General features: G+C 44.5%; 1 protein-coding gene across 1 annotated transcript in view; it reads right to left on the reverse strand.

Moving 5' to 3' along the window:
• The window catches only part of RTKN2 (rhotekin 2), a 414,584-nt gene that overhangs the window by 152,767 nt on the left and 248,199 nt on the right, over positions 1-13,618 (reverse strand). Inside the window, exons 6-8 of the mRNA XM_063961816.1 lie at positions 12,693-12,890; positions 11,413-11,507; positions 1,223-1,329 (exon numbers count right to left, since the gene is read on the reverse strand). Of these exons, the coding sequence (XP_063817886.1) occupies positions 1,223-1,329; positions 11,413-11,507; positions 12,693-12,890 (400 nt within the window). The remainder of the gene's footprint in view (positions 1-1,222; positions 1,330-11,412; positions 11,508-12,692; positions 12,891-13,618) is intronic.

Genomic DNA, 13,618 nt, shown 5'->3' on the forward strand with positions numbered 1-13,618 from the left:
CTACAGATCTGTGGAGAGAAAATGGCGCTGGTGAGAGCTGTGAGGGCTAAGCCACGCCCCCTCTATGGCGCTCTTCAGCCCCGCTATTTTATTCAATATTTATACTGGCGGGGGCCCGGATTCAGTGCCTAGGCACTTAAAAACCACTTTTGCCAGGTCTAAAGAGGATATACATGCTGCCCCCTAAGTCCCACGATGCAGGGAGACTGTTGCCAGCAGTTCTCCCTGAAAATAATAAACCTAACATAAGTCTTTTTCTGAGAAACTTTGGAGAGCTCCCCAGTGTGCAACCAGTCTCACTGGGCACAGATTCTAAACTGGAGTCTGGAGGAGGGGCATAGAGGGAGGAGCCAGTTCACACCCCTTTTAAAGTCTTAAAGTGCCCATGTCTCCTGCGGATTCCGTCTATACCCCATGGTTCTTGAAGCGTCCCCAGCATCCTCTAGGACGTATGAGAAACATAATTCGTATGACCGTTGTGAACAACCCTCTGACACAGGGTGAAGCAGCCACTTTGGTAATGCAGAAGTAGGTTTGCTTGCTGCATTCTCAAAGTGGATTTTTCTGTTGTGTGTAGGTGACTGCAGCCATTTAAAAACAATGCTATATAGTTTTTGTATGAGATGCTTGATCTCTATAATTACACTGATTTGCCACACAGTTACTCATCTCAGCTGCAACAGCTGACCAAGTTATGCCTGATTAGCTATAGTGGACACATGGGAGCTTAAAATTAATTATTTATGTTCCTGTTTCAATATTTACATCGCAGACAAACATAATGCGCCTGACTGCTCATTCCAAGAAAGATGAATACACTGAACACTGATCCTATTGAGTGAACTGGGGAGAGGAAGGAAAACAAGACCGCCTCAATTGTATGTATTGTATGTTATTAATGTGCAGCTCTGACTGTACAGCACTGTAGAATATGTTGGCGCCACCTAAAGGACTATCACTGTACTGCCTGCAATGTATTTCTTGCAGGCTGTAAAGTAAGGCAAGATAGGTGGGATCACCTAGTTGTATACCATCAAAATGCCTGGGTAACAAAAAAGGAGACCTGAATCTAAAGTTGTTTTCTGCTTTACAAATATCATCTACAAAATAAAAATAATACGTTAAAGTAATTTACTATGTAATGAATGGGGACAATGTCAATGTTTTGGCCAATGACTGCTGTTGTGGTATTGTCTGCTCTTGCAACATGCTTGTACTGTACCTGTTGGTTAAGAAAGCCCATCATTACTTCATCCGTCATACAGGCTGGTTGTACAACCAAACGGCAGCAAAGACTCTCATATAAAGGTAGCCAAAAGGAGGACTCTTCTGTAAATGGCAAAGGAAAATAAAAATTTTAAAAAATGAAACTGTTGATCCAGTAATTAACTAGATCTGAAAGCATTGGAAAACCCCAATCATTGGGGTATATTTACTAAAAATCGTATTTTCCCGTTTGAGGTCAAAGTTCAATCACGAATGACATCGAAAGTGTAAATGTGCAACTTTTTGAATTTAGTACGACTAATTTATTAAGCTGCTGTACTCTGCATTTTCGGTTTTACCGATGTCGATGTCATTCGTTTTTTTTGGCAGTGTTTTACGTGAGTGACTTGTAAAACACTGCCGACTTTAATACAATGAATCTCGGCCGGATCTGAGAGATCCGTGCTGGGCTTCATTGTGCACCTTGTAAAAAAAAAAAAAAAAAAAAAAAAAATCAGTGTTAAAAAAAAAAAAAAAAAAATTGCGTGGGGTCCCCCCTCCTAAGCCAAACCAGCCTCGGGCTCTTTGAGCCGGTCCTGGTTGCAAAAATATGGGGGAAAAAATGATATAACCATTGGTTATAATGCGCTCCATTATAACCAATGGTGGGAACTTTGTGGTCAGCGGTTGACCGAAAATAACCTCACCGCTGACCACAAAGTTCCCACCATTGGTTATAATGGAGCGCATAGGCGCTACATTGTAACACTGCCGGGTGCCGCCTGTCATGCAGTACAGGAGCACACAGCCAATCAGGAGGGTGCCACAATGTGGCGCTCCCTGATTGGCTGATGGAACCCTCTTAGACATAAGTCAGAGGGGGTTTCTGGCATTCGGGGAAAGGGGTCCCATTTGAAAACATGGGGCCCCTTTCAGTGCGAGGTCGGGTATACGTTTTTTTATTTTGACAAGTACCTGGATTACAAATGGATTACAAGAAGAGCCTTCTACACTGGATTTTGTGAGTATAATTTTTTCAACAGGTACACCATGGATTCTACATGGAGAAGAGGACCGACCCTCGTGTGAACATAAGGTAAGTATGTGTATATGGAGGTGTGGATGTATGCATTAAAGTTATACTTTCAAGGTGTGTGTCTTATGTTTTTATTGGGGTATTTTTTTAGTAGTAGTACTACAGGTACCAGCGGGCCCGGTTTTCCTCCGCATGCTGGTACTTGTTGTTCTCCAAGTACCAGCTTGCGGGGGAGGCTTGCTGGGACTTGTAGTACTGCTACTAAAAACAATATTAATTTTTTTACAAAACGGCTATCAGCCTCCCATCCGCAGCCCTTGGATGGGGGGGGACAGCCTCGGGCTTCACCCCTGGTCCTTGGGTGGATGGAGGGGGGGGACCCCTTGATTGAAGGGGTCCCCACTCCTCCAGGGTACCCCGGCCAGGGGTGACTAGTTGGTTATGTAATGCCAGGGCCGCCGGGACCTATATAAAAGTGTCCGCCGGCTGTGGCATTATGTATCTGGCTAGTGGAGCCCGGTGCTGGTTTCAGAAATACGGGGGACCCCTACGCTTTTTGTCCCCCGTATTTTTGGAACCAGGACCAGGCGCAGAGCCCGGTGCTGGTTGTTTAAATATGGGGGAACCTCTATCATTTTTCCCCCTATATTTTTCCAACCAGGACCGGCTCAAAGAGCCCGAGGCTGGTTTTGCTTAGGAGGGGGGACCCCACGCAATTTTTTTTTAACGAAAATAACACTTTCCCATCCCCTTCCCACTGATAAACATGCACGGATCTCATGGATCCGTGCATGCCTATCCAAACACGGGATAAAAAAGCAGGTCTGTTTTTTTTTAGCACTTTTTCACGAATTGTATTTCAGCATGGCAGTGTTTGGCTATTGTCGGCAGTGTTTGTGATTTGCACTTTTTAGTAAATTACCGATTTCTACCAAATTGCAGGCGTCAATACACCGATGGTGTATTGATTCGTGATTTTTTCCTAGGACTTCCAAAATATTACGAATGCCCTCATCACTGCCGAGATTTTTGCTTAGTAAATTACCGAAATGACACTCTGAAGAAAAAACGGCATCTCGGTCAAAATCGGGACCTTAGTAAATATACCCCATTCATGGGGAATGAAACCCTATGAGCAAAAAGAACAAACAAACAAATAAGAGGCATTTTTTATGAACAACGATTTTTATTCCCAGCTGATACACGTTATATGCAGGGATTTGCCTTATACCAAATCTATCTATTCATTGATGTCAATTCGTATTTTGATATTTGTGTTCCTCCTCTCGGATTCTTTTTGTATCACTTGACAAACCTGTAATCATCACTCTAAAGACTAATCTTCCTTACTTGCATTCTATCCTTACCTAGAAAAGGAGGGGGTGGAGGCTGCGCTTCAAGAGGAAAGAACAATGTCATTCACTAAATGTGTAAAATTTTAAGACAATTTATTAAAAAATATTAACTCATTAAAAAACAACGATATTCTGTGCCGTAATATTATGCCATATGCATACATAAAAGGATAGAATTTACCCAAGGTGTTGGTTCAGGACATATATTATATGCATTCAATAGGATCCGTTCCAGGTATTGCCCTTAAATGATGTAAATGTCCAGTTATAATCCACTATGGAAAGTCTCTTTTAGATGGTATTTAGAGAGTCCAATAAAGATTCCATATGCCGCTAGAGGATTAAATAAGATTTTACTTACCGGTAAATCTATTTCTCGTAGTCCGTAGAGGATGCTGGGGACTCCGTAAGGACCATGGGGAATAGACGGACTCCGCAGGAGATAGGGCACTTTAAGAAAGCTTTGGACTCTGGGTGTGCACTGGCTCCTCCCTCTATGCCCCTCCTCCAGACCTCAGTTAGGGAAACTGTGCCCAGAGGAGATGGACAGTACGAGGAAGGATTTTTGTAAATCTAAGGGCAAGATCCATACCAGCCACACCAATCACACCGTATAACTTGTGATAAACTACCCAGTTAACAGTATGAACAACATAGCCACGGTTCAACCGATAAACTATAACAAAACCCTTATGTAAGCCATAACTATATACAAGTCTTGCAGAAGAAGTCCGCACTTGGGACGGGCGCCCAGCATCCTCTACGGACTACGAGAAATAGATTTACCGGTAAGTAAAATCTTATTTTCTCTAACGTCCTTGAGGATGCTGGGACTCTGTAAGGACCATGGGGATTATACCAAAGCTCCCAAACGGGCGGGAGAGTGCGGATGACTCTGCAGCACCGATTGAGCAAAACAGGAGGTCCTCCTCAGCCAGGGTATCAAACTTATAGAACTTTGCAAAGGTGTTAGACCCCGACCAAGTAGCTGCTCGGCACAACTGTAATACCGAGACCCCTTTGGGAAGCCGCAGAAGAAGAGCCCACTTTCCTAGTGGAATGGGCCTTAACCGATTTCGGTAACGGCAATCCTGCCGTAGAATGTGCCTGCTGAATCGTGTTACAGATCCAGCGAGCAATAGTCTGCTTTGAAGCAGGAGTGCCAACCTTGTTGGCCGCATACAGAACAAACAGAGCTTCAGTCTTCCTGATTCTAGCCGTTCTGGTCACATAAATCTTCAAAGCCCTGACCATGGCCCTCATTCCGAGTTGTTCGCTCGGTATTTTTCATCGCATCGCAGTGAGAATTCTCTTAGTGCGCATGCGTAATGTTCGCACTGCGCATGCGTCAAGTAACTTTACTAAGAAGAAAGTAATTTTACTCACGGCTTTTTCGTCGCTCCGGAGAACGCATTGTGATTGACAGGAAATGGGTGTTACTGGGCGGATGTACGGCGTTTTAGGGGCGTGTGGCTGGAAACGCTACCGTTTCCGGAAAAAACGCAGGCGTGTCTGGAGAAACGGTGGGAGTGCTTGGGCGAACGCTGGGTGTGTTTATGACGTCAGCCGGGACCGAAAAGCACTGAATTGATCGCACAGGCAGAGTAAGTCTGGAGTTACTCAGAAACTGCTAACTCGGTTTTGATCGCAATATTGCGAATACATCGGTCGCACATTTAAGATGTTTAGATTCACTCCCAGTAGGCGGCGGCTTAGCGTGTGTAACTCTGCTATAATCGCCTTGCGAGCGAACAACTCGGAATGAGGGCCCATATCCAGGGACACGGAATCCTCCAAGTCCCGTGTAGCCACAGGCACGACAATAGGTTGGTTCATATGAAAAAGATGAGACCACCTTTGGCAGAAATTGAGGACGAGTCCTCAACTCTGCCCTATCCACGTGAAAAACCAAGTATGGGCTTTTATGTGATAAAGCCGCCAATTCTGAAACACGTCTAGCCGAAGCTAATGCCAACAACATGAACACTTTCCACGTGAGGTATTTCAACTCCACAGTTTTGAGTGGTTCAAACCAAGGTGACTTGAGGAAATGTAACACCACGTTAAGATCCCAAGGTGCCACCGGAGGCACAAAGGGAGGCTGAATATGCAGCACCCCCTTCACAAAAGTCTGTACTTCAGGAAGAGAGGCTAATTCTCTTTGAAAGAAAATGGATAAGGCCGAAATTTGGACCTTTATGGACCCTAATTTTAGGCCCAAAGTCACTCCTGTTTGAAGGAAGTGAAGCAGACGGCCCAAATGGAACTGCTCCATAGGAGCAGCTCTGGCCTCACACCAAGAAACATATTTCCGCCATATACGGTGATAATGTTTTAACGTCACGTCTTTCCTAGCCTTGATCAGGGTGGGAATGACTTCCTCCGAAATTCCTTTTTCCGCTAGGATCCGGCGTTCAACCGCCATGCCGTCAAACGCAGCCACGGTAAGTCTTGGAACAGACAGGGCCCCTGCTGCAGCAGGTCCTGCCTTAGAGGAAGAGGCCACGGATCTTCTGTGAGCAACTCTTGCAGCTCCGGATACCAAGTCCTCCGTGGCCAATCTGGAACAATGAGGATTGTTCTGACCCTGCTCATTCTTATTATTCTCAATACTTTGGGTATGAGAGGAAGAGGAGGAAACACATAGACCGATCTGAACACCCAAGGTGTCACCAGAGCGTCTACCGCTACCGCCTGAGGGTCCCTTGACCTGGCGCAATACCGCTTTAGCTTTTTGTTGAGACGGGATGCCATCATGTCGATTTGAGGCAGTCCCCATCGATCCGTGATCTGTGCGAAGACTTCTTGATGAAGTCCCCACTCTCCCGGATGCAGGTCGTGCCTGCTGAGGAAGTCCGCTTCCCAGTTGTCCACCCCCGGGATGAACACTGCTGATAGTGCGCTTAAATGGCCTTCCGCCCAGCGTAGAATCCTGGTCGCTTCTGCCATGGCCACTCTGCTCCTTGTTCCGCCTTGCCGGTTTATATGAGCCACTGCCGTGACGTTGTCCGACTGAATCAGAACCGGTTTTCTCCGAAGCAATTCCTCCGCTTGACACAGGGCGTTGTATATGGCCCTCAACTCCAGGACGTTGATGTAGAGACAAGTCTCTAGGTTTGACCAGAGACCTTGGAAATTTCTTCCCAGTGTTACTGCTCCCCAGCCTCGGAGGCTTGCGTCCGTGGTCACCAGAACCCAGTCCTGAATGCCGAACCTGCGACCCTCTAGCAGGTGAGCACTGTTCAGCCACCACAGGAGAGATACCCTGGTCCTGGGAGACAGGGTGATCCTTTGATGCATTCGTAAATGGGACCCGGACCACTTGTCCAAGAGGTCCCATTGAAAGGTCCTCGCATGGAACCTGCCGAAAGGGATGGCCTCGTATGAAGCCACCATCTTCCCCAGGACCCGCGTGCAATGGTGCACTGAAACCTTTTTTGGTTTTAATAGGTTCCTGACCATGGCTATGAGCTCCTGAACCTTTTCGATCGGAGGGAAAACCTTTTTCTGGTCTGTGTCTAGAATCAGGCCCAAAAAGGTCAGACGCGTTGTAGGGACTAGCTGGGACTTCGGTATATTGAGAATCCAGCCGTGTATCTGCAACGTCTTCATGGACAGAGACACGCTGTCCAGCAACTTCTCCCGAGATCTCGCCTTTATGAGGAGATCGTCCAAGTATGGGATAATTGTGACCCCCTGCCTGCGCAGGAGCACCATCATTTCCTTGGTGAAAATCCTCGGGGCCGTGGAAAGCCCAAACGGCAACGTCTTAAATTGGTAGTGACAGTCCTGCACTGAACATCTCAGGAACACCTGATGAGGGGGGAATATCGGAACATGAAGGTATGCATCCTTTATGTCCAGGGACACCATCCAATCCCCCCCCTCCAGGCTGGCGATGACCACCCTGAGTGATTCCATCTTGAACCTCTTCAAGTACAGGTTCAGAGATTTTAGGTTTAAAATGGGTCGGACCGAACCGTCCGGTTTCGGAACCACAAACAGGGTCGAGTCATATCCCTCTCCTTGCTGGAGATGAGGAACTGTGACAATCACCTGTTGAACATACAATTTTTGGATTGCCGCCAACACTAGCTCCCTCTCTGACGGGGAAGCCGGCAGAGCCGATTTGAAAAACCGGCGAGGAGGCAAGTCTTTGAATTCCAGCCTGTATCCCTGAGAAACAATCTCTAATTCCCAGGGATCCACCTGCGAGTGAACCCAGACGTGGCTGAAAAACCAAAGACGAGACTCCACTAGATCTGCCTGCCCCCGGGAAGCCCCAGCGTCATGCGGTGGACTTTGCAGAGGCAGGGGAGGACTTTTGCTCTTGGGAACTAGCTGTGTGCAGCTTCTTTCCCCTACCTTTCCCTCTGGCAACAAAGGACGATCCTCGTACCTTTTTGTGTTTATTGGAACGAAAGGACTGCATCTGATAATGAGGTGCCTTTATGTAAGCTGCGGGGGGACATAAGGTAAGAAATTCGACTTACCAGCCGTAGCCGTAGAGACAAGGTCCGAGAGGCCGTCTCCAAACAACTCCTCCCCTTTGTAAGGCAAGGACTCCATATGCCGCTTTGAATCGGCATCTCCCGTCCACTGTCGGGTCCACAAGAGCCGCCTAGCAGAAATAGACATAGCATTTATTCTGGAGCTTAATAAACAAATGTCTCTCTGAGCATCTCTCATATACAAGGCAGCATCTCTGATATGCTATATGGTCATTTGAATAGCATCCCTATCTAAGGTGTCAATCTCCGTAGATAAGGAATCTGCCCATGCCACAACCGCACTACAAACCCAGGCTGACGCCATAGCCGGTCTAGCAATAGTACCTGAATGAGTGTAAATGTGCTTCAAGGTAATTTCCTGCCTGCGGTCAGCAGGTTCCTTGAGGGAAGCCGTATCCTGAGAAGGCAGTGCCACCTTTTTGGACAAGCGTGTCAGCGCCTTGTCTACTTTAGGCGAAGATTCCCAGCGTATCCTATCAGTTTGTAGAAAAGGATACGCCATAAGAATCCTTTTGGGAACCTGTGGTCTCCTATCCGGAGATTCCAAAGCCTTTTCGCACAATTCACTTAGTTCAAATGAGGATGGAAAGGTGACTTCAGGCTTTTTCCCCTTATACATGTGTACCCTCGTGTCAGGGACCGGGGGTTCTTCAGTAATATGCAAAACCTCTTTAATGGCAATAATCATGTACCGAATACCTTTTGCCACCTTCGGCTGTAATTTTGCATCTTCATAGTCGACACTAGAGTCAGTATCTGTGTCATCGATCTGAGATATGGTGCGCTTCTGAGACCCCGAAGGGCCTGGCGCCACAGGAACAGGCATGGACTGTGGCTACCTGACTGATCCCTAGCTTCTGCCTTGTTTAACCTTTTATGCAATAGATTAACATTTGCATTCAAGACATTCAGCATATCCACCCATTCCGGTGTCGGCGTTGCCGACGGCGACATGACATTCAAGCACTCCTCCTCCACATTAAGCGAGCCTTCCTCGTCAAACATGTCGACACACGCGTACCGACACACTTCACACACACAGGGAACCCCTTTCTGAAGACAGTATCCCTGTCAAGGCCCTTTGGAGAGACAGAGAGAGAGTATGCCAACACACACTCCATTGCAATGATCCTGGAGACCAACACAAAATGTTTTTCCCCAGCAGCGCTGTATAATATGTTATCCGCCAATTATGTGCCCCCCCCCCCCTCTCTTTTAAACACCCCTTCACCGTGTGTAAGCAGGGGAGAGTCCGGGGAGCTTTCTCTCAGCGGTGCTGTGGAGAGAAAATGGCGCTGGTGAGTGCTGAGGGAGAAGCCCCGCCCCCTCGGCGGCGGGCTTCTGTCCCGCTCAAACTTACTAAAATATGGCGGGGGCTCTTTTATATACATGTACAGTGCCCACCTGTACATGTATATTGTCTTTTGCCATAATAGAGGTGTTATATTGCTGCCCAGGGCGCCCCCCCTGCGCCCTGCATCCTTACAGTGACCGGAGTATGTGAGGTGTATGGGAGCAATGACGCACAGCTGCAGTGCTGTGCGTTACCTCAGTGAAGCTGAAGGCTTCTGCCGCCTGACGTCTTCTGACTTCGGTTCTTCTGGCTCTGTGAGGAGAACGGCGGCGCGGCTCTGGGGGTGGACGCCCAGTAAGAACCTGTGTTCTCCCCCTATGGAGCTAATAGTGTCCAGTAGCCGAGGAAGCAGAGCCTATCTTAGACAAGAAGGTCTGCCCCTCTCTCCTCAGTCCCTCGATGCAGGGAGCCTGTTGCCAGCAGTGTTCCCTGTGAAAAAGTAGAGAAAAAAATCCAAACAAAAATGCTCTTAGGCAGAGATCTCAGGAGAGCTCTCTGCAGTGCACCCATCCTGCTCTGGGCACAGTGTAAAACTGAGGTCTGGAGGAGGGGCATAGAGGGAGGAACCAGTGCACACCCAGAGTCCAAAGCTTTCTTAAAGTGCCCTATCTCCTGTGGAGCCCGTCTATTCACCATGGTCCTTACGGAGTCCCAGCATCCTCAAGGACGTTAGAGAAAATAGAATGTCCCATAAATGATGAGTACCTCATGCAGTGCGGTGATTGGATGGTGCCTCTCTAGTACTCCTCTGGATAGCTGGAAGATGATGAGGGCTGGTTTCGGATCCAATAAGAGATTGTCCTGCTCCAAAGGGTGAATGTCTGACGCGTTTCGCTGCATAAGCCTTGCAGCTTTTTCATAGTGGATTATAACTGGACATTTACATCATTTAAGGGCAATACCTGGAACGGATCCTATTGAATGCATATAATATATGTCCTGAACCAACACCTTGGGTAAAATTCTATCCTTTTATGTATGCATATGGCATAATATTACGGCACAGAATATCGTTGTTTTTTAATGAGAATATTTTTTAATAAATTGTCTTCAAATTTTACACATTTAGTGAATGATCTTGTTCTTTCCTCTTGAAGCACAGCCTCCACCCCCTCCTTTTTTAGTGTAATATATTGGGAGTGACTTCCCTTCTAAACACTGGCTGCTGCTTAGCGGAGCACCTCGCCTCATAGCGCCCGAATACCTTTGGGTATTATTTATTACCTTTTTCTGTATCCTTACCTAGAACTTTGGTGCTTAGGAGCCAGTAATGACACCCTTCCCTCCTCCCTTTCCCATTTGCAGGCATTAGCTAAAGCTTTGACATAGCATTTAGAGTGGCCACTACACATAAAAAAAAATAATAATCTTGTCTACCGTTAGTTTTAGTGACAGGTTACATTATTTCTCAGAGATTGTGCTGAAATCAACAGGACTTATTTAAATTAAAAGTAGTCTGGTTGTGAACGTATTAATAAACTAATTTATATAATCAAGGAAAGCTAATATAAAGTACTTATCCCCTTACTCAATCACATTTATTCTGCGTTAATTACAAGGTTATGTCTTGTTTTATTGTTAGCCTGTTTATGGTGTTTCAAGTAACAGACACACAGAGCTTAAGCCTTCCATTTAACTGCCCATAATAAACATTGCAACCTCTGTATAGCTGTCACATGAGAGAGAATTTACCGTAGAAGTGATACTTGGGCTGTGCTGGAGAAATAAGTACAGTATGTAACCTAGGCTAGAATCCACATTAGCGAGATTACCAGTCACTGCTATTTCTGCTTTCAGTGTCCCGTATTCAATATTTAAGAATTATTTTGCCGTGTATATTGAAGTTTACCCAATTTCATTGTTGTCGTACACTCTCTCATTGGAGCTATTGATTTTAAGCAACGTTGCTCTCCTTTACAGCATTGTTACAGATAACGCATCTGCACTTACCATGCCCAGTGACTGTAAGGGTATGTGTGCTGCAGCTGCCCTCCACATTGTCCAGAGTGAATGTAATATGAGCCAGAAGGTTGTATTTTGCCGCCCTGAAAGGGGACAAAAACAGACATTTTCAGATAAGAACGTGATCAGCTTTATTGGGTCACTCTGTGATAGTTAACAAAGGTAAAAAACAAAAAACAAAAGAAAAACAACATTAAATGAGTCTTATAAAAATTTTACTGTTAAATAATCTATACATAGTAGATTCCATGAAACGCATACCTAAAAGTTGGTAAAATCACTGTAAAACAAGTCAAATGGCGCAAATATTCCACAGGAAGAATAAAAACCATTTTTAACAACTTCATTTTCAACTGGGAATATCTGAATCTACTATTTGTGCAAATCACCTGTTACATAGGAGACTGCAAGCATTACTCACATTCCAGCGTCTGCAATGCCCTGTAGTCAAGTAAAACACGAGTATTCACTTTTCTTTTCTCCATAAACACGTAATTAAATATGACAACTGTAAGCAAAGGTACTGCTCTTGAACAAGAGAAAAAAAACCTCAGCGCACCCAATCTGTCAATTGCTCATACAGGAGCATCTGAAATGAGCAGGGCAACTATCTGCCCGCCATAATCACTTGCTCATAACACACTTAATCCACCAACAAATCTATTTTAATTAAAACCTTTGGTTGTTTCTGATAAAACTGAAATTAAAAAGGGTTTATTACTATAATATGTAATACTGTATGTCCACAGACATTATCCGACATCTGTTGAATTTTTCAAAAAGTGTATAATGCGTTAAAGTACTGATTTATAATGCTGCAACTGATTCTCTGTGGAGAGGGCAAAGGTCAAGTCCCTTACAAGTCTACAGATACAGCAATGACAAACTGACTTTATACAGCCATGTATTACCACAGGCAATTAAAAACAAAAAATAAGAAAAAAAACAAAAGCATTACACTGAAAAATCAACTGTGTGTGTCTGTAAGGGAAAAAGCCAACAGAGTGTACACTGGTGCTTTATAAATAAAAGGGTAACGGTAATAACATGGTACATTTTGCTGAAACAAACTCAGTTCTAATTATATTTGTATGTAGCAGCTACAAATAAATAAAATAATGTTGACAAAATCCCCTCTCAAACTAATTAAAACATCTATTGTAAAGATTTATTTCTTTACAGTTTTCCATACATTGGTTGTAAACAGCTACAATGATAAAGTAGCTGCATATATATTAATAGTAATATTAGTTGATAGAATAACTCACGGCATGTGAGGATTGGAGAACAAAAAAGCTTCTGGCTCAGATTCTTCAGGTTCTGAATTAAATTTCTTCCCTGCAGATTTCCCAATTGAGTTTCTAAGCTTCCGCGCAAGTTTCTTGGGAGTGTTTGTTATAGACAATTCCTCCATGCTGCAGCTATATACCTCCAGCTTTAATTGAAAGTCTGGCCTTGCTTCAGCGCTGCAAAAACAAGCAAACATCTGCTGTGTTGTAAATTAATATTTCACAATAAAAAGATATGTACTTTACATTAACGGCTATAAAAAGCGGATGGATTACTCAATAGTGTATCTAATTAAGAGCATATTAATAACGCAGCTCCTGAAGAAACATGAAAGGTAAGCATAAAAAGTACTTAAACATAATACAATAAAAGACAGAAATTCATGTGTATTTATTCACATCCCCATTTATAAACAGGCTATCACTGATTAGATAACAGTGGAAGAGACTGCCAAGGTATTGTAGTATTATTATTATTATTATTATTATTATATGTATTTACACTATATATGGAAAGGGGGGGGGGGGGGGGGCGATATTTAGTTTTCTTTTAATATATGGGTGTAGCATTTCATTATTCATTAAATACAGTACTAGTCTAATGGACATTTGGTTAAAATATAAAAGCGATGAGGTAACTACCATTTCCAGTCTCTTCTTACACATACATTTGTTGTCCTGTGATAGATAGTCCACCCCGTACCCAGGGAACAACTTTGTGCCTTTATTCCAGGATGACAAATACAACCATGTCTGGATATGCAAGGACATAACTGAAAGGTATTGCTCCAATCATATAAATGCATAACTTGAAAATAGCTGCCAATGGTGAAATAGACATACAGCTGAAAAAGCAAATTGGCCTGATGATATAACTGAAAAGCAATGCTCCCAACTATAAATAC

The sequence above is a fragment of the Pseudophryne corroboree genome, chromosome 3 (genome assembly GCF_028390025.1).
Source record: "Pseudophryne corroboree isolate aPseCor3 chromosome 3, aPseCor3.hap2, whole genome shotgun sequence".
Lineage (NCBI taxonomy): Eukaryota > Metazoa > Chordata > Amphibia > Anura > Myobatrachidae > Pseudophryne > Pseudophryne corroboree.